The sequence below is a fragment of the Pocillopora verrucosa genome, chromosome 10, assembly GCF_036669915.1.
Source record: "Pocillopora verrucosa isolate sample1 chromosome 10, ASM3666991v2, whole genome shotgun sequence".
Lineage (NCBI taxonomy): Eukaryota > Metazoa > Cnidaria > Anthozoa > Scleractinia > Pocilloporidae > Pocillopora > Pocillopora verrucosa.
The window spans coordinates 7,676,560-7,701,169 of record NC_089321.1 but is presented as its reverse complement, the minus strand read 5'-3'; the positions used below and the strand labels follow the sequence as shown (position 1 = coordinate 7,701,169).

General features: G+C 37.9%; 5 protein-coding genes across 5 annotated transcripts; all 5 read right to left on the bottom strand.

Annotated features, from left to right (window-relative positions):
• Nucleotides 1-2,194: 2,194 nt before the first annotated feature.
• LOC131798684 (neuropeptide FF receptor 1-like) lies at nt 2,195-3,193 on the bottom strand. Its single transcript, XM_059116360.2, has one exon. It carries the CDS (start codon nt 3,191-3,193, stop codon nt 2,195-2,197), a length of 999 nt encoding a protein of 332 aa, XP_058972343.2.
• A 6,396-nt stretch (nt 3,194-9,589) lies between these two features.
• On the bottom strand, nt 9,590-10,588 carry LOC136283998 (RYamide receptor-like). Its single transcript, XM_066173675.1, has one exon. It carries the CDS (start codon nt 10,586-10,588, stop codon nt 9,590-9,592), a length of 999 nt encoding a protein of 332 aa, XP_066029772.1.
• Nucleotides 10,589-15,448: 4,860 nt separating this feature from the next.
• Nucleotides 15,449-16,652, bottom strand: LOC136283647 (uncharacterized). The gene is made up of 2 exons (XM_066172836.1): nt 15,851-16,652; nt 15,449-15,487 (listed from the first exon to the last, which is right to left on the bottom strand). Exons 1-2 carry the CDS (start codon nt 16,631-16,633, stop codon nt 15,449-15,451), a joined length of 822 nt encoding a protein of 273 aa, XP_066028933.1. The 5' UTR covers nt 16,634-16,652.
• A 4,065-nt stretch (nt 16,653-20,717) lies between these two features.
• LOC131791769 (QRFP-like peptide receptor) lies at nt 20,718-21,783 on the bottom strand. The gene has a single exon (XM_066173686.1). The coding sequence runs from the start codon at nt 21,781-21,783 to the stop codon at nt 20,809-20,811; it is 975 nt and encodes a 324-aa protein (XP_066029783.1). The 3' UTR covers nt 20,718-20,808.
• A 1,828-nt stretch (nt 21,784-23,611) lies between these two features.
• Nucleotides 23,612-24,610, bottom strand: LOC136283646 (RYamide receptor-like). The gene has a single exon (XM_066172835.1). It carries the CDS (start codon nt 24,608-24,610, stop codon nt 23,612-23,614), a length of 999 nt encoding a protein of 332 aa, XP_066028932.1.

Sequence of the window (24,610 nt, the reverse complement as noted above, 5' to 3'; positions counted from 1 at the left end):
TTTGATGATTCACACTGAACCAATTATTTTAGGTCTTTATTTGGGTTTGTTGTCATAGATCACAAAATTTTGTTTGAATTTTCCAGTTAATAGCTGTTTTTAAATGGTGGAGCCGGAAAGAAGGAGAAATCTAGAAGAAAGTTTCACAGTTTTCTACGTTATCACCCGTTAATTCGTTACCAGTCCACGGGACACTTCAAAGAGAAAATAAGAGCGCTTTAGGGCCCGAAAAAACCGAGTTCTAAGTTTTTTAAAATTTTTCTTTTATGGGAATTGGTTTTTACACATAATAAGCTAAATATTTACGCCAAAAAAATTTCGTGTCATGGGCACTTTAACTCTAATTACCTAGAATTCTTTAACTCATTTCGGCAGGTGAAAAAAGAAATTGTAAAAGGGATGTTTGAATTTTTAAATTGTTTGGGTTTGTTGTCATGGATCATGTCTTAAAGTGCCTGTGACGTGAAATTTTTTTTTGCATTTTCCGGTTAATAGCTGTTTTTTAAAGTTAGAAATAATCGACTTTAGCGCCTAGAGAGTTCTCCTTAACCAATTTTATGTGAAAAATGTACGATTTGGTGGCCAAAAAGTACCGCCATTAAGCGCGCGGCCAAAACGATCATATTACATAGCCGTGACGTAGAAAACTGTGAAAACACGTCGGCAACTATGGTGGAAGCGGAAAGTAGGAGAATCGTAAAAGAAAGTTTGACAGTTTTCTACGTTATCACCTGCTAATTCGTTACAAGTCCACGGGACATTTTTAAGACAAAATAAAACCACTGAGTGATTATCACTCATGAAGCATGATGAAGCACTCTTTACTTTAAGTGTTTGGGGTTAACCTGTCAAAAGCTGCGTTCTAGCAAAACTCTCAGTAATGAAAGTCAATTTCAGAACATCAGCATAATCTATCAGGAAGGGATTGCAGTTTTCCGCCGACAATGAATTCTCATTTAAGTTCGTGGTTAAATCGACGTCGTGTATGTGCGTAAAACGAGGATCGCCGTATTTTTTCGAGTAAACGCCCTGGGCGCTTAATACATTTTTAGACTTTCAGAGTAACCGCTTATTCGAGGAGGACGCTTTTGTGATTTTCTTCATTTTCAGCAAGTATTAAGTTTATTTCGCCACAAAATGATAAATAATAACAATACGCGAAGATGTACCATAGGCAATGAATTTCGAGATTGTAAGGAAATATTGAATAAGTTATACTCCTCTTAGAGGCTCTCGATCGGGTTCACCGTTAGGCATAAAACGGCCTAAAAGTTTAGCCGTTAGGCGGAAAAATTGGCAAATTTTAACCTTTAGTCGCAAAAACGCCAGTTGTTGGGGCGTTTGAAGGAAACTAGCTTGCATGAGCAAACTGGACGGAAGGTACCAAGAATTGTGCTCACGGAAGCTTCTTCTTTAATCAATTACGCGTTACCGCTACAACGTTTACAGTATTCCCTTACTGATTAACTCCAACTCTAAAGCTTCTTCTTTAATTTATTACACGTTGCCGCTTCAACGTTTACAGTATTCCCTTTCTGATTAACTCCAACTCTAAAGCTTCTTCTTTAATTTATTACACGTTACCGCTACAACGTTTACAGTATTCCCTTTCTGATTAACTTCAGCTCTAAAGTTTTTCTTTAATTTATTACGCGTTGCCGCTGGCGTGTGTCTTAAGGAGATCCCACATTATCTCAACAACGTCTATTGTCACTTTGCCTGACCAGTTGAAAATACGTACGGGCTGTTTTTTTTCGGGTGCCAAGTCAAAAATTTCAGAAGCAATATAGCGAGGCTCTTCTAAAAGGGATTACGAACAGTTTCAACAAGTCAGAAAGAGATGGCCAGAGTTGTAAAATGTGGAAAGTTTGTTGTCACCAAACAGTAAATCAGTTGATGGATGGGTTTCGCCGCACCAACTACTTCGTAAGTGTAGTTATTAGGGAGCTTAAGCATCGACGGCAGACGCGGACGGCAGCCGCAAGTTAAAAGTTCTTATTCCTTACGGTCGATGAATTAGTGTCAAATCGCGCCAGATTTAGTTTTATTCTTTCTCCTGTTGCTGCCCGCGTCTCAAAACTTTCTCTGCTCAAATTCTCTATAAATAAGGATAAAGAAACGGCGGGCATGTTCAGCCACATCAATGCGCGGATAAATCCAAACAGCATGCAGAAGGCTGGGGAGAAAACGATAACTAAGCAGCTTCGCCTGTAGGAAAACAACCGAAGAGATTCTTGAGACCTTGACGATAATTACCACTGAAGATAAAACAGATGCAAGGATTTACAGCACAGTACGAGTGCGCCAGAAGAAAGGCAATAGTTTTAAAGTATTCCATACCACAAGATGACCTCATAGCCATGTTTGATGAATAAAAGAACAGCAAGGCGTAGATGCTGAATGGCAACCAGCATACGGCGAACACCAGGACAATGGCAACGGACATTTTAAGAACATTTCTTTCTTTCTTCAAACGCCGTTCTCTTGCGTTAGCTGATTGCTTCCCTGGAATCTTCTGCGATTTAATTTTTAAGGAAATGACAAAATAAAGTATGGCAATCAAAACCAAAGGGACATATATGATAACAACGATCAATCCCAGTACGTAGGTTTTCAACGATAGGGACTCTGCAAATGTGTTATTCCACTGCATCGAACAAACTAGCCCTTCTGAATACTCAAGAACTTTAAGGGCGATCAAATATGGGCAATGGACTGCCATGGCGACGATCCAAATGACGAGAATGAAGTACCGGCACTTCTTTGAACTGATCAGTGGGGAACGGAGAGGAAATACTACAGCTACAAATCGATCCACTGCGATCAACAACAGGCTCTGAATTGACACTAGAGTTGAGACATCTGCAACGAAGGAACTCAGTTTACACGCCGCATGGCCAAGGGGACCGCCAACCAGCCAGTTGCCGGCCGTGTTTAACTCTACAAAAATTTTAGGAAAGAGGAAAATCGGGTACAACAGATCGGAGATTGCCATGTTTACAATCAAAATGTTGATTGGTGTTCTCATAGTTTTCGTCCTATAGACAATTATTCCAATGAAGGTATTCGCAGCCAGCGACACAACAAATAGCAGACAGTAGGCGAAGGTTTGACCAATTCTTGTCGCTGTGGGGTTGAAGCAGCTCGACATGGACTGTGTTCCATTCACCATTGCTGTCACGTTTGCAGACATTTTTCGATACCAAGAGATCAGGTTTTTCTTCAGCCAACAGCCTTGCGGTGGGTACCTAAACTCGACTGGATGAAAACACAGCCTATCCATCTTATATAGATGAAACTTTCACATGTTTAATTAATGAACATACCTAGGAAAATTCTAGAAAATCGACAGTCTCCTGGAAAATTGACAGTCTTCACCTGAGACCTCTAACTAAGAAAAGTATGGTTGGAATCAGCTGTTGTCCGAAATTAAGCAAACGATATGCTTTTTCAAATATTGTCGGCAAAAGGGACAATTTTCTCAAGTTTATAAGCAGGAGCCCATCCTATATGAGTTTTTAAAATCATTGTCAATATTGTTCCAATGGCTCCAGAAATAGCCCAGCCACGGATTTTTACTGATATAGAATAACGGTTGACAGCTGGTAGCGAAAAGATCTACAATCTTCTTTTCAATTCAGAATTTACTTTTAATTATGTTGCCATTGAAAGTTTAGTCCAGCCTGAGCTTACTCATTAGTCTTGTTGCTTAGTAGACTAGTTGGAGCTTTAAAGAAAAATTTCACGAAGTTGTAATAAAAGGGAAGGACAATGCCGATTTCCTATATGCGAGAAAAATGGTATGGTTTCATAATTCACCAGGAGAACTTGTAATAATTTAACAAAATTTACACGACAGAATTCATATGGCTTACTTATTATGTAAATTTTTCCTTTAATCTTGTTTCTGTATTTGAGCAAAGATGATATCTCCGTTGCTTTAACCGACTTAAACGATCGCATACACTCATTAACCTTCTGTGCTTCGGCGAGGCCATCTATTCAAATTGTAAACATCGCTGAGCAACATTATCAGTCCCCGCCGTGAAACCAAAGTACAAGTGATATGACTATCAAAGAAGAACAAAAGGACAAAAGAGTAAAAAGGAATAAATATCGGTTTCGATGAACCGTATCCCTGAATTTGTTTTAATAAAAGGATAATTTCTCTTTCTTTGACCAATCTTTGGCTCTGAGCAGTTCTCGGGGGGGGGGGGGGGGGGCTACCTATAGTCTCAATAAACAAAACAAAGCTGATTACTACCAAATAACTTTCATTTACTTTCTTAAGTCCAACTTCTTTTACTGAGTTGGATCTAGTTTTCCATGAGGAACAGTTCCAAATAATTTTTCCCATGGTGAAAACTCTTTTCTTTCTCGCTTATTACCTTTTTTCCTGTCTTTATTTTGTATTTTGTTATTTTATAAAAGCTGTAAGCAAAGTTGAATCCGATTCTCTTTCCCTCAGTAACTGGATTTAAGCAGCTCGGTACCTGTGTTTCATTCATCGTTGCGGTCACATTTGCCGACATTCAGCCAACAGCTCTGAACGCTATCTTTTTTTTAGTGAACGCAGTGATGATTTACAAAGATATTATTATTGTTCTAAATTGCATACGTTAGCTTCTTCAGAAATTCAAGAATATCGACAGATGTACGCTGAACCTTCATTTTCATTAGCAAAAGTATCTACAACTGCAGTTACCAGAGATGAAATAGTCGGGAATGATCTCATTTGGATAATTGTACTTTGAATAGAAATATCATAGGGCTCAGGAACAGTTTTAGAAAGTGCCATTTTCTCAGTCTATTTTCCTCTCTTGACGTGTATGTAAACAGCTGGTAATTTTATTCGGCGTAAAACTGTAAAGGTTTTTTGACGCTTTCATTACATATCATAAATTTGTGCTTCAGTAACTTGATGCTGATTTTTGTATTTGTTAATTGATCGTTTTTTTGCTTACTATTTTCGTACCAGACGATTGACGGATGTCAGTTTCCCAGCCACGATGAGTCGTGAAAAACTTATATCAGCTAACAAAAAGCCAGGAATGTGTGTCAAGTTATGCGTATCTTTTCTTTCTTTGTGTACGAAAACGGCCTGGTAATTGAGGGACGGGAAACGGGGAGAAAAGGAAGTAAAAATGAAAGCTGGCTGCTTCCTTCCTCTGCGAGGCGTGATCTGAATTAGAAAGGAAATAAAACTTATGCAAATGACTGGAAAGCAAATTCTGAGATAGCGTTATTTGTTGAATAACGTTTGACAGCTGGTTCCATGTGATGACAGCCTATATTTAGTGAAGGAAAATGTTCCAAGATGTAGTAATCAGTATTTTAAAGGATTATAGAGCAACCAAGAGATTTATTTGAGAAAAACCCTGAGTAAACTTAAAAATTTAATTTTACTGTTTTCTGTTGCCATAAACGACCGCATAAACGCACTTATGTTAAGTGCTCTGGTGAGGTCAGTTATTCAAGTTGTAAATATTACTAAAACAACTGAGCGACAAATATCACGCAGTCCCCGAGGTAAAAGCAAATTATAAAGTGGCCGTTGATATGAGTGATAAGGAAGGAATTGATGAAGTTTAAAAAGCGCAAAATTTCTTTCAGTTCTCGATCAATTTTATTTCTTTATTCAGTCAAACCCTAATGTCCAATGTACTTCTTTGATATCTCTTTTTATTTCTCACGCCAAAGAATAAACAGATGTAATTCTTTTTATTGCTCTCAATATATTTTCTTCCCTTCGTTTAAAAACCATTTCAAGCACACTCATTGTTGATATATCTGCACCCGAAACATCGTAAGCTGGTGAGCGAACATGCAACAATTGGGGGCTCAAACTACAAGAAAGCATCTAGGTCAATCAGAGCGAAATCAGCTGAAGAGATTCTTAGGGCCTCGACGATAATTTCCATAGAAAGCGAAACAGACTAGTAATGGTAATAGGACCGAGTGGAGTCTAATTCGGTCTGTTATCATACGAGTGATTAACAAAGTCGAAGGACTGCGAAGCGGCATCATTGACCTTAGGAACAGTTGTAGAAAGTTCCATTTTCTTCTGTTTCCGCATCTTGACGTGTATGTAAAACGCTTTCAATACATGTCATAGATCTGTGCTTTAGTCACTTGATGATAATTGCTGTGGTTGTTTCTTGATCGCTTGTTTGCTCACTATTTTCGTAACAGACGATTGACGGATGTCAGTTTCCCATCCAGGATAAGTCGTGAAACGCTAATATCAGCTAACAAAAGGCGAGGAATGTGTCAAGTTATGCGTATCTTTTTTCTTTTGTGCACGAAAACGGCCTGGTAATTGAGGGACGGAAAACGGGGAAAAAGGAAGTTAAAACGAAAGCTGGCTGCTTCCTTTCCCTGCGAGGCGTGATCTGAATTAAAAAGCCGATATAGTATTTTAAAGGATTATAGAGAAACCAAGAGATTCTTGTCAACACCTAGTTAATTGAGAAATTTAATTTTATTGTTTTCCGTTGCCATAAACGACCGCATAAACGCACCAACCTTTAAACTTTGTCTCAATGTCATTATTCAAAAGTAGTATTAATGAGCCCATTTTTGTTATATATCAGCAGTAAGGCTGATATATTGTGTATCTGCACCAGAAACATCGTAAGCAGGTGAGCTAACATGCAACAGCTCGGGGCTCAAACTACAAAAAAGCATTTAGATCAACCAGAGAGAAATTAGCTAAAGAGATTCTTAGGGCCTCGACGATAATTTCCATTGAAAGTGAAACATATTAGTAATGGTAATGGGACCGAGTGGAGTCTAATAGTGGTCTGTAATCACACGAGTAATTAACAAAATCGAACAACTGCGAAGGGGGAGTCCGATTTGCTGAACATGAGTATGATTACAGACAGAATTGGAAGACGAGAAGTGAAAACAACAACTTGAGAGAGATGCATTTAAATATTGAAGAGGAAAAACAAGTCATTTCTAAGGAAGGTAGTTCAACGCAAGACGTGATCTGAATCTAAAGGCAAACATGAATAAAGCACGTGATAGAATGGCGAGTACCGAAATAGAATAGTTTAGTGTTGTTGAATGACAGTTGACAGCTTGTCTCAGAATCATCACGTATAAGAAAGGAAGTTGTTCTAAAATAGAGAAGTTAAACGTGACTTTAACGGCAAATAGTATTGCAAAAGGTGACTATGTGTATGTATTGCAAAAGGTGACTTTTTCCGTCTGCTTTCAGCTTTTCGCACTTTTTAAAACGAAAAAAATTCATACAAGCCACGAACAAGATTAGTGTTATTCTCTAATTTTACTTAGGATATTTTGGAGGATTACAGCATCTCCTTTGCTGTAAACGTCTTAAACGACCGCATACGCTCATCAACCTTCTGTGCTTCGGCGAGGACTCTTCAAATGTAAACATCGCCGAGGGACAAATTTCAGTCCCCGCGGTGAAACCAAAGTGCAGGTGATATGACAATCAAAGAAGAACAAAAGGACGAAAGAGTAAAAAAGAATAAATATCGGTTTCGATGAACTGTATCTCTGAAGTTTTTTTAAGCAAACGATAATTTCCCTTTTTTTTAACAAATCTTTGACTTTGAGCAGTTTTCAGAGAACTAACTATATTCTCAATAAACAAACAAAGCTGTTTACTAACAAATAATTTCATTAACTTTCATTAACTGTCTTAAGCCAAACTTCTTTTACTGAGTCGGATTTACTTTTCCATCGTAAAAGCTTAGCCTATTAAAAGCTGCCTTCTAGCAAAACTCTTGGTAATGAAGGTCAATTTCAAAACATCAGTATAATCTATCAGGAAGGGATTGCAGTTTTCCGCCGAATTCCTTTATAAGTTCGTGGTTTAATCGACCGCATGTATGTGCGTAAATCAAGGATTGCCGTATTTATTCGGGTAAACGTCCTGGTCTCTTAATAAATATTTTAGGCCTTCAGAGTGACCGCTTATTCGAGGTGGGCGCTTGTTTGATTTTATTCATTTTCAGCAAGTATTTAGTTTATTTCGCCACAAAATGATAAATAATAACAATACTCGAAGATGAACTATAGGCAGTGAATTTCGAGATTGTAAGGAAATATTGAATAAGTTATACTCTTCTTAATCGGGTTAACCGTTAGGCATAAAACGGCCTAAACGTTTAGCCGTTAGGCGGAAAAATTGGCAAATTTTAACCTTTAGTCGCAAAAAAAATTAACAGTAAAAATATTCTTAATAATCACAAAGAAAGGAAGTTAACCGCTAGCCGTAAAATGGCCGACATTTTACCCGTTAACCATCGCCTTTTGAAGAGCCTTCTCCTATACACCACGATTTTTTTTGCAAGCAGGGGGGTGGGGAGGGAGAAGCAGAAGTAGAGGGGAGGGCCCATAATCGAGGTGAGGCGTCAATCCAATAAATACGGAACTTGAGAGGAATAACCGTAATAACAATTTAGCTTATGAGAGAAAAACCAGTCCGCATAGCTTTTTTTGATCTTATTTATTTCATCTTGGATTTAAATCAGACTTTATTTTTTCTCATCTAATTATAGCAGCTTATTGATCGAAAAAAGTCTTTCATTTTACAGGCTGAATCTGAAATATTTAAAATGATTGTTATATAAACATTAAAGTCGGAAATCCTGAAACCACAGTTCAAACAACTATTGGGGCGTTTGAAGGAAACTAGCTTGCATGAGCAAACTGGACAAATGGTACCAAGAATTGTGCTCACGGAAGCTTCTTCTTTAATCAATTACGCGTTGCCGCTACAACGTTTACAGTATTCCCTTACTGATTAACTCCAACTCTAAAGCTTCTTCTTTAATTTATTACACGTTGCCGCTTCAACGTTTACAGTATTCCCTTTCTGATTAACTCCAACTCTAAAGCTTCTTCTTTAATTTATTACACGTTGCCGCTACAACGTTTACAATATTTCCTTTCTGATTAACTCCAACTCTAAAGCTTCTTCTTTAATTTATTTCACGTTGCCGCTTCAACGTTTACAGTATTCCCTTTCTGTTTAAATTCAGCTCTAACGTTTTTCTTTAATTTATTACGTGTTGCCGCTGGCGTGTGTCTTAAGGAGATCCCACATTATCTCAACAACGTCTATTGTCACTTTGCCTGACCAGTTGAAAATACATACGGGCTGTCTTTTTTCGGGTGCCAAGTCAAAAATTTCAGAAGCAATATAGCGAGGCTCTTCTAAAAGGGATTACGAACAGTTTCAGCAAGTCAGAAAGAGATGGCCATAGTTGTAAAATGTGGAAAGTTTGCTGTCACCAAACAGTAAATCAGTTGATGGATGGGTTTTGCTGCACCAACTACTTCATAAGTGTAGTTATTAGAGAGCTTGAGCATCGACGGCAGACGCGGACGGCAGCCGCAAGTTAAAAGTTCTTATTCCTTACGGTCGATGAATTAGTATCAAATCGCGCCAGATTTAGTTTTATTCTTTCTCCTGTTGCTGCCCGCGTCTCAAAAATTTCTCTGCTCAAATTCTCTATAAATAGGGATAAAGAAACGGCGGGCATGTTCAGCCACATCAATACGCGGATAAATCCAAACAGCATGCAGAAGGCTGGGGAGAAAACGATAACTAAGCAGCTTCGCCTGTAGGAAAACAACCGAGGAGATTCTTGAGACCTTGACGATAATTACCACTGAAGATAAAACAGATGCAAGGATTTACAGCACAGTACGAGCACCCCAGAAGAATGGCAATAGTTCTAAAGTATTGCATGCCACAAGATGACCATATGGCTATGTTTGATGAATAAAGGGACAGCAAGAAGTAGATGTTGAATGGCAAGAAGCATACGGCGAACACCAGGACAATGGCAACGGACATATTAAGAACATTTCTTTCTTTCTTCAAACGCCTTTCTCTTGCATTAGCTGATTGCTCCCCTGGAATCTTCTGCGATTTAATTTTTAAGGCAATGACAAAATAAAGTATGGCAATCAAAACCAAAGGGACATATAAGTTAACAACGATCAATCCCAGTATGTAGGTTTGCCACGATAGGGACTCTCCAAATGTATCATTCCACTGCCACCAACAAAACAGCCCCTCTGGATACTCGACAACTTTCAGGGCGATCAAATATGGATAATGGACTGCCATGGCGATGATCCAAATGACGAGAATGAAGTACCGGCACTGCTTTGAACTAATCAGTGGGGAACGGAGAGGAAATACTACAGCCCCAAATCGATCCACTGCGATCAACAACAGGCTCTGAATTGACACTAGAGTTGAGACATCTGTAGCGAAGGAACTCAGTTTACACGCCGCATGGCCAAGGGGACCGCCAACCAGCCAGTAGCTGGCCGTGTTTAACTCTACAAAAATTTTAGGAAAGAGGAAAATCGGGAACAACAGATCGGAGAGTGCCATGTTGACAATCAAAATGTTGATTGGTGTTCTCAGAGTTTTCGTCCTATAGACAATTATTCCAATGAAGGTATTCGCAGCCAGCGACACAACAAATAGCAGACAGTAGGCGAAGGTTTGACCAATTCTTCTCGCTGTGGGGTTGAAGCAGCTCGACATGGACTGTGTTCCATTCACCATTGCTGTCACGTTTGCAGACATTTTTCGATACCAAGAGATCAGGTTTTTCTTCAGCCAACAGCCTTGCGGTGGGTACCTAAACTCGACTGGATGAAAACACAGCCTATCCATCTTATATAGATCAAACTTTCACATGTTTAATTAATGAACATACCCGGGAAAATTCTAGAAAATCGACAGTCTTCACCTGAGACCTCTAATTAAGAAAAGTATGGTTGGAATCAGCTGTTGTCCGAAATTAAGCAAACGATATGCTTTTTCAAATATTGTCGGCAAAAGGGACAGTTTTCTCAAGTTTATAAGCAGGAGCCCATCCTATATGAGTTTATATAATCATTATCAATATTGTCCCAATGGCTCCAGAAATAGCCCAGCCACAGATGTTTACTGATATAGAATAACGGTTGACAGCTAGTAGCGAAAAGATCTACGAACTTACTGATTAGTCTTGTTGCTTAGTAAACTTATTGGAGTATTAAAGAAAATTTTCACGAAGTCGTAACAAAAAAGGAAGGGTACAGGACAATATAAGGCCGACTTCTTATGTGCGATATAAAATGGTATGGCTTCATAAGTCTTCTTTTCAATTCAGAATTTATTTTTAATTATATTGCCATCGAAAGTTTAATTAGCCTGAGCTTGTTGCTCAGTAGACTGGTTGGAGTTTTAAAGAAAACTTTCAGGAAGTTGTAATAAAAGGGAAGGAAACACCGGGACAAAGCCGATTTCCTATATGCGAGAAAAATGGTATGGTTTCATAAGTCACCAGGATAACTTGTAATAATTTAACAAATTTACATGACAGAATTCATATGGCTTACGATGTAAATTTTTCCTTTAATCTTGTTTCTGTATTCGAGCAAAGATGATATCTCCGTTGCTTTAACCGACTTAAACGATCGCATACACTCATTAACCTTCTGTGCTTCGGCGAGGCCATCTATTCAAAATGTAAACATCGTTGAGCAACAAAATTCAGTCCCCGCGGTAAAACCAAAGTACAGGTGATATGACTATCAAAGAAGAACAAAAGGACAAAAGAGTAAAAAAGGATAAATATCGGTTTCGATGAACCGTATCCCTGAAGTTGTTTTAAGAAAAGGATAATTTTCCTTTCTTTAACCAAGCTTTGGCACTGAGTAGTTCTCGGTGGGGCTACCTTTAGTCTCAATAAACAAAACAAAGCTGATTACTGACAAATACCTTTCATTTACTTTCTTTAGTCCAACTTCTTTTACTGAGTTGGATCTAGTTTTCCATGAGGAACAGATCCAAATGATAGTAAAAACTCCTTTCTTACTCGCTTATTAACTTTTTCCTGTCTTTATTTTGTATTTTGTTATTTTACGAAAGCTGTAAGCAAAGTTGAATTCGATTCTCTTTCCCTCAGTAACTGGATTTAAGCAGCTCGGTACCTGTGTTCCATTCATCGTTGCGATCACATTGCCGACATTCAGCCAACAGCTCTGAACGCTCTTTTTTTAAGTGAACGCAGTGATGATTTGCATAGATATTATTATTGTTCTAAATTGCATACGTTAGCTTCTCCAGAAATTTAAGAATATCGACAGATGTACCTGAACCTTCATTTTGATTAGCAAAAGTACCTACAACTGTAGTTACCTCAGATGAAAGAGGTGGGAATGATCTCATTTGGATAATTCTACCTTAAATAGAAATATCATTGGCCTCAGGAAAGTTTTAGAAAGTTCCATTTTCTCAGTCTATTTTCTTCTCTTGACGTGTATGTAAACAGCTGGTAATTACAACATTCAGTTTAAGGAAAGGAGAGACTTCCCTGAGAATTTATTAGTTATCGCATTTTTTATTTTGTTTCGTAAAAAATTAGCTGTAAGGAAGCGATACTACCTCGTGGAAAGAATCTGCCACAAAATAACATGCATGTCCTTATTTATAAACATCTTTGTTAATTGCTACAGTATTTTCGGCGTAAAACTGTAAAGGTTTTTGTACGCTTTCAATACGTATCATAAATTTGTGCTTCAGTTACTTGATGCTGATTTTTGTATTTTTTAATTGACCGCTTGTTTGCATACTATTTTTGTACCAGACGATTGACGGATGTCAGTTTCCAAGCCAGAATGAGTCGTGAAAAACTAATATCAGCTAACAAAAAGCGAGGAATGTGTGTGCGAGAACGGCCTGGTAATTGAGGAGCGGGAAACGGGGAAAAAATGAAGTTAAAATGAAAGCTGGCTGTTTTCTTCCCCTGCGAGGCGTGATCTAAATTAAAAAGGCAATAAAACTTAAGCAAACGACTGGAAAGCAAAAACTGAAATAGTGTTATTTGTTGAATAACGTTTGACAGCTGGTTTCATGTGATGACAGCTTATAATAAGTGAAGGAAAATGTTGCAGGATGTAGTACACAGTATGTTAAAGGATTATAGAGAAACCAAGAGATTCTTTAGAGAAAAAACTTATCAAACTGAAAAATTTAATTTTACTGTTTTCCGTTGCCATAAACGACCGCATAAACGCACTTATGTTAAGTGCTCTGGTCAGGTCATTTATTCAAGGTGTAAATATTACTGAGCGACAAATGTCATGCACTCCCAAAGGTAAAAGCAAATTACAAAGTGGAGGTGATATGAGTGCTAATGAAGGAATTGATGAAGTTTAAAAAGCGCAACATTTCTTTCAATTCTAGATCAATTTTGTTTTCTTAATTCAGTCAAACCCCAATGTCCCATGTACTTCTTTGATATCTCTTTTTATTTCTCATGCCAAAGAATAAACAGATGTTGTTTTTCTATTGCTCTCAATATAATTTCGTCCCTTCGTTTAAACCTATTTCAAGCACACTCATTCAAACAATAAGTTAACTTTCTTTTCATTGTGAAAAAAGAGGATTTTAATTATATGTTTTCTGGTATATATAACAAGGCGAGGTCGGGTTAATTTTTCGCGAACACAAAAGTCATGAAAGGGCTGTGGTTATGTAATATGTTTTGTCTTTATTTACTGGATGCTACATGTGATCACTTCGATCTTATTTTTTTATCTGATCCTTTAACCTCTTGGAAAAATTTCAACGACAGCGCTCTACAAAAAGTGTTTACAAAATATGTACCTAGAATTATGTATATCAAACGATCATTAAGCCATAATTATTCTAAATAACGGTTTAAGCCGTCATAAAAATTTTCTTAAAAATCCTCTGAGCTGCCAGGTAGGTATAGACACGAAGTCGTGCGGTCTGAAGTGACTTTTTCTAAGGAGTTTGAAGATCCTGGTTTATTTCAACTTCCTTAACCGGTCATTTTGAATTAACAAGTGCCAGAATACCAGTAGACAAGATATTTTATATATATATATATTTTTAGCGGGGTTGATTGAGTTGTATCCCAATCTTTAAACTTCGTTCGTGACTATTCAAAGAAGGAGTTTCACTTCAAAGTCGTATTAATTAGCCCATTTCTGTTATATATCAGCAGTAAAGCTGACATATTGTGTACCTGCACCAGAAACATCGTAAGCTAGTGAGCGAACATGCAACAGCTCGGGGGCTCAAACTACAACATAGCATATGGGTCAACCAGAAAGAACTGCCAGCTGTCCAACTGTCAGCTTAATCAATAAGTCGCTTTCTGCTCAAAGACTTTCGAAATTCTTGTAACGGTGACAGCTTTTCAATCGACGTATTCCGGCCATTTATATCGTGTAAAGCCGCTCCATAAAATATTTAGCATTTTCTCTCTTTCGGTTTAAAAAGCATCTAGGTCAACCAGAAAGAAATCAGCTAAAGAGACTCTTAAAGCCTTGATGAAACCCCGACGGCAAATTTAGAATTCGATACCGCTCTCATACGTTATGCTGAAGTTGAGATGTGGCGCTGTAGGTGACGGTAAACATATTTACCCATTTGTAGACTTCGCAAAACCCCAACTAAAAATATAAATTCATTTGTTAAACTACATGTTCTTGCCGTTAGGATTGTTTAAGGTTGAAACGTATCACGTTTTGAAATACAACATGTATAGTAGTTTCCCAATTCCAGTTCACATATTAAGATCTTTCGTGGTACGAATTGATGGTTTCAGTAATTTTTATTTTTCTAAGTGGTCATTTGGTTGTAAGACGTTTGTGAACTGAACACGTCAACGGAAAAAGACCCCCCATGGATGTTTGCATTGAAAACGCCGCCTAATTACTATGTCTTTTGAAAGACCTGCCGATGAAATATGTCAAAGCCACGGTATTTACACATAATTTTTATGCACAGGGCTCAACCCTAGTTAGCAATTTGAATCTAATAAGCTTGTGCCTGATGGCACTTTGTTCACGAAACTTCCCTTCAGCTGAGCGGATCATTTAAGTTTAGCGCCATCTGAAATGACTAGTGCTGGAAAAGATCAATCTTAGAAATTGAAGTTCCATGTTCTTCTTGATTCATGTTGTGACTGCTTTGAAATAACTTTTTAAATAATAAAAAACCTTTCATTCGCCCTATTTAACTACAAAAACAATAGCTACAAAACAACCTTGCGGTAAATTATCTCTGTCATAATAACTTAATTAAGCGGTCTTTATCTTCAAACACCTTTGCATATTGCGAGACTACTTTTCGTGTAAACATTCCTTTTTGGGAATTTCAAACTGTCAGCTCAATTAATAAGTCACTTTCTATTTAACGAATTTCGAAATGCTTTTAACGGTGACAGCTTTTTAATCAAAGTATTCCGGCCATTTGTATCGTAAAGCCGCTCTGTAAAAATTTTGCATTTTCTTTCTTTTGATTTAAAAAGCATAATAGCAAATGGAGATAAATAGTTGACTTAAACGACTGCATAAGCTCATCAACCATATGTGCCTCCGCGAGTCCATCTAGTCAAAATGTAAACATCGCCGTGCGGCAAATTTAAGTCTCCGCGGTAAAACCAAAGTACAGGTGATATGACTATCAAAGAAGAACAAAGAGACGAAAGAGTTAAAAAAAGAATAAATGTCGGCCTCGATGAACCGCATCCCTGAGGTTGTTTTAGGCAAACGATAATTTCCCTTATTTTAACCAATCTTTGGCTCTGAACCCAACTTTTAAAATAAGAACTGCATGAACAGACGAAGCAGCGTAATTTTGCTTGAATTATTTAGTTTATATTGAAGTCCATTCAGACAGGAATACGCTTCTTGCTTTATGTCTTGTACATCTTTTCGGGGAGTTAATTTCACTAACTTGTTAATTTATTTTCGTCACCAAAACTCCCATGAAGTTTCTTGAGTTTAACAAGATTTTCCGTTATAAAAAATTAAGCTTTTATACCTGGCTTCTTATCTTCTTCTGATTTTTTTCAATCATTTCGTCTAGGTCCACTTTTAACTTCTTGGCTGATTTAAAATTTATGTCGCGGACCCTAGCATATTCTACCTCGCTTGCGAAGCTTGGCAGTATCCAGCTGCACTTCATTTGCGTGCACGCCAGCCTTCCATTCACCTTTGTCCAGGCCTCAAGGTAAAAAAGCACGCTAGCAATATGCGAGCATGATTCAGCAAGTCCAGCCTTGCATCCAAGACAATGCGCGCAGTTTATTGTTCCATCTTTCTCGGTAATGATCCAGATTGGAATCAAGGCCTCGTTCATCCGCTGAGAGTGCCGCACTTTCGCCAACACGACAAACTTGCTTGCGACCATATGCCCTTGCACGTTGTAAACAAACCCCGAAACCATTTGATTGTACGCTTCCAGACTGCGAAAGGCTTTAAATTGCTTTTGCGTGTAAAAGCTGGTCTCAAGAACCAAATAACAGAGTAAATCTGTCGATTCAACCGGCGGAAGACAGTCAGGTTCGAAGTGTTTCCCCTCTATCAAGGCAGGATCGATTCCAATCGTCGAGATTTTCTTAACGTAGCGCTCTCTGACTTTCCCATCCAGCTTTTTAGCGTAATCAGACAGGGGAATTTGAACAACATTGTCAGGATCAGACGAAGAATTTTTTTTTTCCTCGGAAGCCATAATTTTCGACTGTGAACTGAGAAGAATTATAACTTTGGACTCTGTTTGCATATATTTCTTACTGAAACACGTGACTCGGATGTGCACCAACATGGCGGAAATTAATTCTGTGACGTCACGTGAAAACGATCTATACCTGGCTTCTTATCTTCTTCTGGTTTTTTGACATGCCGCTGAATGCAAATGAGCGATCAGTTTCAAGAGGGACCAATGAACGTCTTTATCATCATAGTTTTTAAAAACATCAAATTGACAATCGACAAAGTTCACCTTTGTTATTCAACTGAGAACTTTTACTAAAAAGATATTTTTTTTCTGTAAAGTTGACTTTCCTTAAGTTCTGATTAAAACGGTCAGTACGAAATTTATCCTTGATTGCGACTGATGAGCATTTTATAGTGCGGGGCTTAGCTACGGCGGCGCAACCTGATTAGCCCTTAGCGCTATGGAGAAGCAAATTAAGGGATTTTTAGGACCCTGGCGGTAATGTCCAATGGAAATAAAACAAATGCAGAGGTTTACAGCACGGTATGAGTACATCGGACAATCTCCGTGAAATATTAAAATCCACAAGACCATATCACTGTTTTGTCTGATGAATAGATAATATTATTTTTTCCATCAGAAGCATTTGGGAAATTTCCATACAATTACACAAGAGCGAATTTCCGACACAGATGACTTTATTTCACAGATCTGACATTTTCTGATTCTGACGGCCAAAGTGTAAAGGAAAAAGACATTTTTAAAATTCGTCCCCCATTATGCTTCATGAAAACTGGGTGTTATCTGAAGCCTGTAGTAAGAAGTGATTAAGTTCTGTCGTTCTTTATTTGAACATGTTCATATTTAATTTGAATATGTTTATATTATATATGAAATCTTAATCAGAATTATAGGAGGGGGGAAGTGTAAAAGAATTCGTGATCTCTTTCATCTCATTAACTAGTCATGATTTCTCGACAATTTTGTACTAAATAAGTGAGTCATTGGCAGCCCTTTCTCTTATTTCAATTAAGAAATATAAAACGAAACTACGTCCAAGGAAACCTCTGCGTGCCATCTTTTATGCGCCTGCCTCCTCGCCTGTCTTTGCTGACTGTAAGCCTCCGACAGGCGAGATTCATGAAGAAATTGAGGGGGAGGGAAGACAAGGAAACTTGATATATTGAATGTTACTAATCGAAATAAAGAAAAGAGATCTGAAAGACGTCAACAAGCGGACTCTATTTGAACAGAATTGTTTAATCAGTAGCAAGAGAATATTAAATGTTTATATTCTGTCGTCAGTGGCTTTCCTCTTTCAGATATTTTTCCACCCACAATATACGATTGAGAGAATCAAAAATTTGATAATTGCGTCAGGATGTCGCCAGCATATCGTGTCCTATTTTTAAATCTCCATGTAACTGTTTGCTAATGTTTTACCAGTATGAGCAGCTGTTTGAACAAACGAGGCCAAATGGAAAACTTTCTCACATTGTATTCTTACCAGAAGTAAGCAATATATGATGCACAGTAAATGTTTCCTCACAAAACAAAGAAAATCTAGAAAATTTGGATTAATACATCTGATATGGTCATATCTTCTATAAAGTGATTGATAAAGTGATAAATTTCTCCCTGTGTTCTCTATGGTATTTATAATATAATCCAAATGAAGATGATATTCTATATCCGACAGGAATTAAAACCCTTTCTAATGCACATGACTGTAAGATTTTATCAGATACTACTTGATTAATATGTGTTATTCATAGTTGTTTCTAATGCAACGTTGACAGGATTCCTTAATGCATATCAACGGTTCACCCCCAGGAAAAAAATGTTTTTACGGCAACAGATTCGATTCTAAACCCCTTTTTGCACTTTGAAACGAAAAATATTCACACAACCGCGAACAAGATTAGTATTATTTTTTAATTTTACTTAAGATATTTTGGAGGAATAGAGGAAAAATGATATCTCCGTTGCCTTAAATCGACCGCATACGCTCATTAACCTTCCGTGCTTCGGCTAGGCCATCTATTCAAAATGTAACCATCGCTGAGCAACAAAATTCACTCCCCGCCGTGAAGCCAAAGTACAGGTAATATGACTATCCAAAGAAGAACAAAAGGACGAAAGAGCAAAAAAAAAAATAAATATCGGTTTCGGTGAACCGTATCTCGAATAGGTTTTAAGAAAAGGATAATTACCCTTTCTTTAACCAATCTTTGGCTCTGAGCAGGTCTCGGGGGGCAACCTAGTCTCAATAAACAAAACAAAGCTGATTACTCACAAATAGCTTTCATTTACTATCTTTAGCCCAACTTCTTTTACTGAGCTGGATCTGGTTTCCATGAGAAACAGATCCAAAAGATTTTTCCCCATGGTAAAAACTCCTTCCTTACTCGCTTATTAATTTTTTCCCAAAAAAGTCACTTCAGACCGCACGACTTTTAGGGAAATTTACATGACAGCTTAAACCGTTATTTAGAATAATTATGGCTTAATGATCGTGTGATACATATAATTCTAGTTACATATTTGTAAACATGTTTTTGTAGACTGCTGTCGTTGAAATTTTTCCCAAGAGGTTAAAGTATCAGATAAAAAATAAGATCGAATTGATCGCATGTAGCCTCCACTTAATTAAGACAAAACAAAGTACGTAACCACAGCTCTTTCATGACCATTGTGTTCGCAAAAATTTAACCCGTCCGCGCCTTGTTATACCCGAAAACATATAATTAAAATCCTCTTCTTTAACAATTAAAAGCAATTTAACAGATTGTTTGAATGAGTGTGCTTGAAATGGGATCAAAATATATTGAGAGCAATAGAAAGAATTACATCTGTTTATTCTTTGGCATGAGAAATAAAAGGAGATATCAAAGAAGTACATGGGACATTAGGGTTTGACTGAATTAGGAAAAAAAATTGATCGAGAACTGCAAGAAATTTTGCGCTATTTAAACTTCATCAATCCCTTCCTTAGCACTCATATCAACGGCCACTTTGTAATTTGCTTTTACCTCGGGGTCTGCATGACATTTGCCGCTCAGTAATATTTACACCTTGAATAAATGACCTCACCAGAGCACTTAACATAAGTGCATTTATGCGGTCGTTGATGGCAACGGAAAACAGTAAAATTAAATTTTTCAGTCTACTGGGTTTTTCTCAAAAGAAACTCTTGGTTTCTCTATAGTCCTTTAAAATACTGTGCACTACATCTTGGAACATTTTCCTTCACTAATTATAGGCTGTCATCACACGGAACCAGCTGTCAAACGTTATTCAACAAATAACGCTATTTCAGTATTTGCTTTCCAGTCATTTGCTTAATTTTATTGCCTTTTTAATTCAGATCACGCCTCGCAGGGGAAGAAAATAACAAAATACAAAATAAAGACGGTATATACATTACTGAGTTGGATTTAGTTCTGCATGAGGAACAGATCCAAAAGATTTTTCCCACAGTAAAAACTTCTTTCCTTACTCGCTTATTAACTTTTTTCCTGTCTTTATTTATTTATTTTTTATTTATAAAAGCTGTTAGAAAAGTTGAATCCGATTCTCTTTCCCTCAGTAAGTGGATTTAAGCAGCTCGGTACCTGTGATCCATTCATCGTTGCGGTCACGTTCACTGACATATGATATCCTATTTTTGAAACTTCATGTAAGTGTTTGCCTATGTTTAACCAGTATGAGCACCTGTTTGAACAAATGAGGCCAAATTAAAAACTTTCTTACATTGTATTCTTACCAGAAGTAAGCAATATATGATGCACAGTAAATGTTTCCTCACGAAACAAAGTTGGTGATTGAGCGTTCGGAATCTAGAAAATTTGGATTAATACATCTGATATGGCCATATCTACGATAACGTGATTGATAAAGTGATAAGTTTCTCCCTGTGTTCTGTATGGTATTTATAATATAATCCAAATGAAGATGATATTCTATATCCGACAGGAATTAAAACCTTTCTAATGCACATGACTGTAAGATTTTATCAGATACTACTTGATTAATATGTGTTATTCATAGTTGTTTCTAATGCAACGTTGACAGAATTCCTTAATGCATATCAACAGTTCACCCCTAGGAAAAAAAATGTTTTTACGGCAACAGATTTGTTTCTAAACCCTTAAGTGTGGATGTTCTTTACTTTTCATAATGATGTATTTAATTTAGTTTCAGTTCAGTTTACAAACAATTCTTATTATATTCCAAAGCGGCTGCCATGATACATTGCATCTTTATTAGCCCTGGCAACTCACTCAGCAGCCGAGGAGATTCTTAAGACCTTGGCGATAATTTCCACTGAAAATAAAACAGATGCAGGGGTTCATAGCGCTATTTGTTCGACTCAGTAGCAGAGCAACTTGCTCTAATAACTGTTTGAATCCACAGGACATTGTAGCATTGTTTTCACCTGCAAACATACGTACTAATGCAAAAATACTGAATGGAATCCAGCATACAGCGAACCCTAACACAAAAGCAATGGAAAGCTTCAGCGCATTTCTCTCCCTTCTCAAGCGCTGAATTTGAGCGTTCATTGAGTGTTCGCCTGGTCCTCTCTGGGACTTCAGTTTCAAAAAAATGGCAAGATATAGAATAAACATCAGAACGAAGGGAATATAAAAAAATGTAATAAAAATTGCCATAAAGTATTTTGTCACCGACGAGGAATCGTCAAAAACACGCATCCATTGCCGCACACACTTATACTCATGATCGTATTCGACCAGCTTGAACGCGAGCAGATACGGGATGAATGTAGCCATGGCGATGATCCACGTGGCGAGAATAAAGAAGCGACACAGTTTTGAACTGATCAGTGGGGAACGGAGGGGAAATACCACAGCTACAAATCGATCTACTGCTATGAGCACAAGGCTCTGAATTGACACAGCAGAGGAGAGATCGGCTGAAAAAGGAGCGAGCTTACACAAAACCTCGCCAAGATGGCCTCTAATGGGCCAATCATCGTCCTGTATCTCTACTACAGTTTTCGGGATCAAGAATATCGGGAACAGTAGGTCTGACATAGCCATGTTCACAATTAGATAGTTGATGGGTTTTCGCATGGTTTTTGTCTTGTAAACAATTATTCCAATAAAGGAATTTCCAACCACAGAAATAATAAATATTACGCAGTAAGTAATTGTGTGCCCAATCCTCAATGCTGTGGGATTATAGCAGTTCGACGGCTGAGTTCCATTCATCGTTGCGCTCAAGTTCGTGGACATTTCGTAGACGCGTTCTTCAGTCACCGTTAAAGTCAAGTATTATCTTATGGAAGTCACAAACACCTCTATTTGTATTACCGCTTGCTGTGGAAGTGATGTGAACATTTGAATATTTCATTTTGATGATTCACACTGAAACCTATTATTTTAGGTCTTTATTTGGGTTTGTTGTCATATAGATCACGAAATTTTGTTTGCATTTTCCAGTTAATAGCTGTTTTTAAAATTTCCGTCGGCAACTATGGTGGAGCCGGAAGTAGGACAAATCTAGAAGAAAGTTTCACAATTTTCTACTTTATCATCCGCTAATTCGTTACCAGTCCACGGGACACTTTTAAGACAAAATAAAAGCGCTTTAGGGCCCGAAAAAACCGAGTTTTAAGTTTTTTGAAATTTTTCTTTTATGGAAATTGGTTTTTACACATAATAAGCTAAATATTTACGCCAAAAAAATTTCGTGTCATGGGCACTTTAACTCTAATTACCTAGAATACACGAAGATGTACCATAGGCAATGATTTTCGAGATTGTAAGGAAATATTGAATAAGTTACACTCCTCTTAGAGGCTCTCGATCGGGTTAACCGTTAGGCATAAAACGGCCTAAAAGTTTAGCCGTTAGGCGGAAAAATTGCCAAATTTTAACCTTTAGTCGCAAAAAAGTTAACAGTAAAAATTTTCTTAGTAATCACAAAGGAAGGAATTTAACCGCTAGCCGTAAAATGGCCGACATTTTAACCGTTAACCATCGCCTTCTAAAGAGCCTCCTCCTATACACTACGATTTTTTTTGCAAGCAGGGGGGTGGGGAGGGGGAAGCAGAAGGAGAGGGGAGGGCCCATAATCGAGGTGAGGCGTCAATCCGATAAATACGGAACTTGAGAGGAATAACCGTAATAACAATTTAGCTTATGAGAGAAAAACCAGTCCGCATAGCTTTTTTTGATGTTATTTATTTCATCTTGGTTTAAATCAGACTTTATTTTTTTCTCATCTAATTATAGCAGCTTATTGATCGAAAAAAGTCTTTCATTTTACAGGCTGAGTCTAAAATATTTAAAATGATTGTTATATAAACATTAAAGTCGGAAATCCTGAAACCACAGTTCAAACAACTATTGGGGCGTTTGAAGGAAACTAGCTTGCGTGAGCAAACTGGGCGGAAGGTACCAAGAATTGTGCTCACGGAAGCTTCTTCTTTAATTTATTTCACGTTGCCGCTTCAATGTTTACAGTATTACCTTTCTGTTTAAATTCAGCTCTAAAGTTTTTCTTTAATTTATTACGTGTTGCCGCTGGCGTGTGTCTTAAGGAGATCCCACATTATCTCAACAACGTCTATTGTCACTTTTGCCTGACCAGTTGAAAATACATACGGGCTGTCTTTTTTTCGGGTGCCAAGTCAAAAATTTCAGAAGCAATATAGCGAGGCTCTTCTAAAAGAGATTACGAACAGTTTCAACAAGTCAGAAAGAGATGGCCAGAGTTGTAAAATGTGGAAAGTTTGCTGTCACCAAACAGTAAATCAGTTGATGGATGGGTTTCGCTGCACCAACTACTTCGTAAGTGTAGTTATTAAGGAGCTTAAGCATCGACGGCAGACGCGGACGGCAGCCGCAAGTTAAAAGTTCTTATTACTTACGGTCGATGAATTAGTGTCAAATCGTGCCAGATTTAGTTTTATTCTTTCTCCTGTTGCTGCCCGCGTCTCAAAACTTTCTCTGCTCAAATTCTCTATAAATAGGGATAAAGAAACGGCGGGCATGTTCAGCCACATCAATGCGCGGATAAATCTAAACAGCATGCAGAAGGCTGGGGAGAAAACGATAACTAAGCAGCTTCGCCTGCAGGAAAACAACCGAAGAGATTCTTGAGACCTTGACGATAATTACCACTGAAGATAAAACAGATGCAAGGATTTACAGCACAGTACGAGTTCGCCAGAAGAAGGGCAATAGTTCCAAAGTATTGCATGCCGCAAGATGACCATATAGCTATGTTTGATGAATAAAGAGACAGCAAGTGGCAGATGCTGAGTGGCAACCAGCATACGGCGAACACCAAGACAATGGCAACGGACATATTAAGAACATTTCTTTCTTTCTTCAAACGCCGTTCTCTTGCGTTAGCTGATTGCTCCCCTGGAATCTTCTGCGATTTAATTTTTAAGGCAATGGCAAAATAAAGTATGGCAATCAAAACCAAAGGGACATATATGATAACAACGATCAATCCCAGTATGTAGGTTTGCCACGATAGGGACTCTCCAAATGTGTCATTCCACTGCAACAAACAAACTAGCCCTTCTGAATACTCATGAACTTTCAAGGCGATCAAATATGGGCAAAAGACTACCATGGCGACGATCCAAATGACGAGAATGAAGTACCGGCACTGCTTTGAACTGATCAGTGGGGAACGGAGAGGAAATACTACAGCTACAAATCGATCCACTGCGATCAACAACAGGCTCTGAACTGAAACTAGAGTTGAGACATCTGTAGTGAATACACTTAGTTTACACACCGCTTGGCCAAAGGGACCGCTGACCAGCCAGTAGCCGGCCGTGTTTAATCGTACAAGAATTCGAGGAAAGTAGAAAATCGGGATCAACAGATCGGAGATTGCCATGTTTACAATCAAAATGTTGATTGGTGCTCTCAGAGTTTTCGTCCTATAGACAATTATTCCAATGAAGGTATTCGCAGCCAGCGACACAACAAATAGCAGACAGTAGGCGAAGGTTCCACCAATTCTTGTTGCTGTGGGGTTGAAGCAGCTCGACATGGACTGTGTTCCATTCACCATTGCTGTCACGTTTGCAGACAT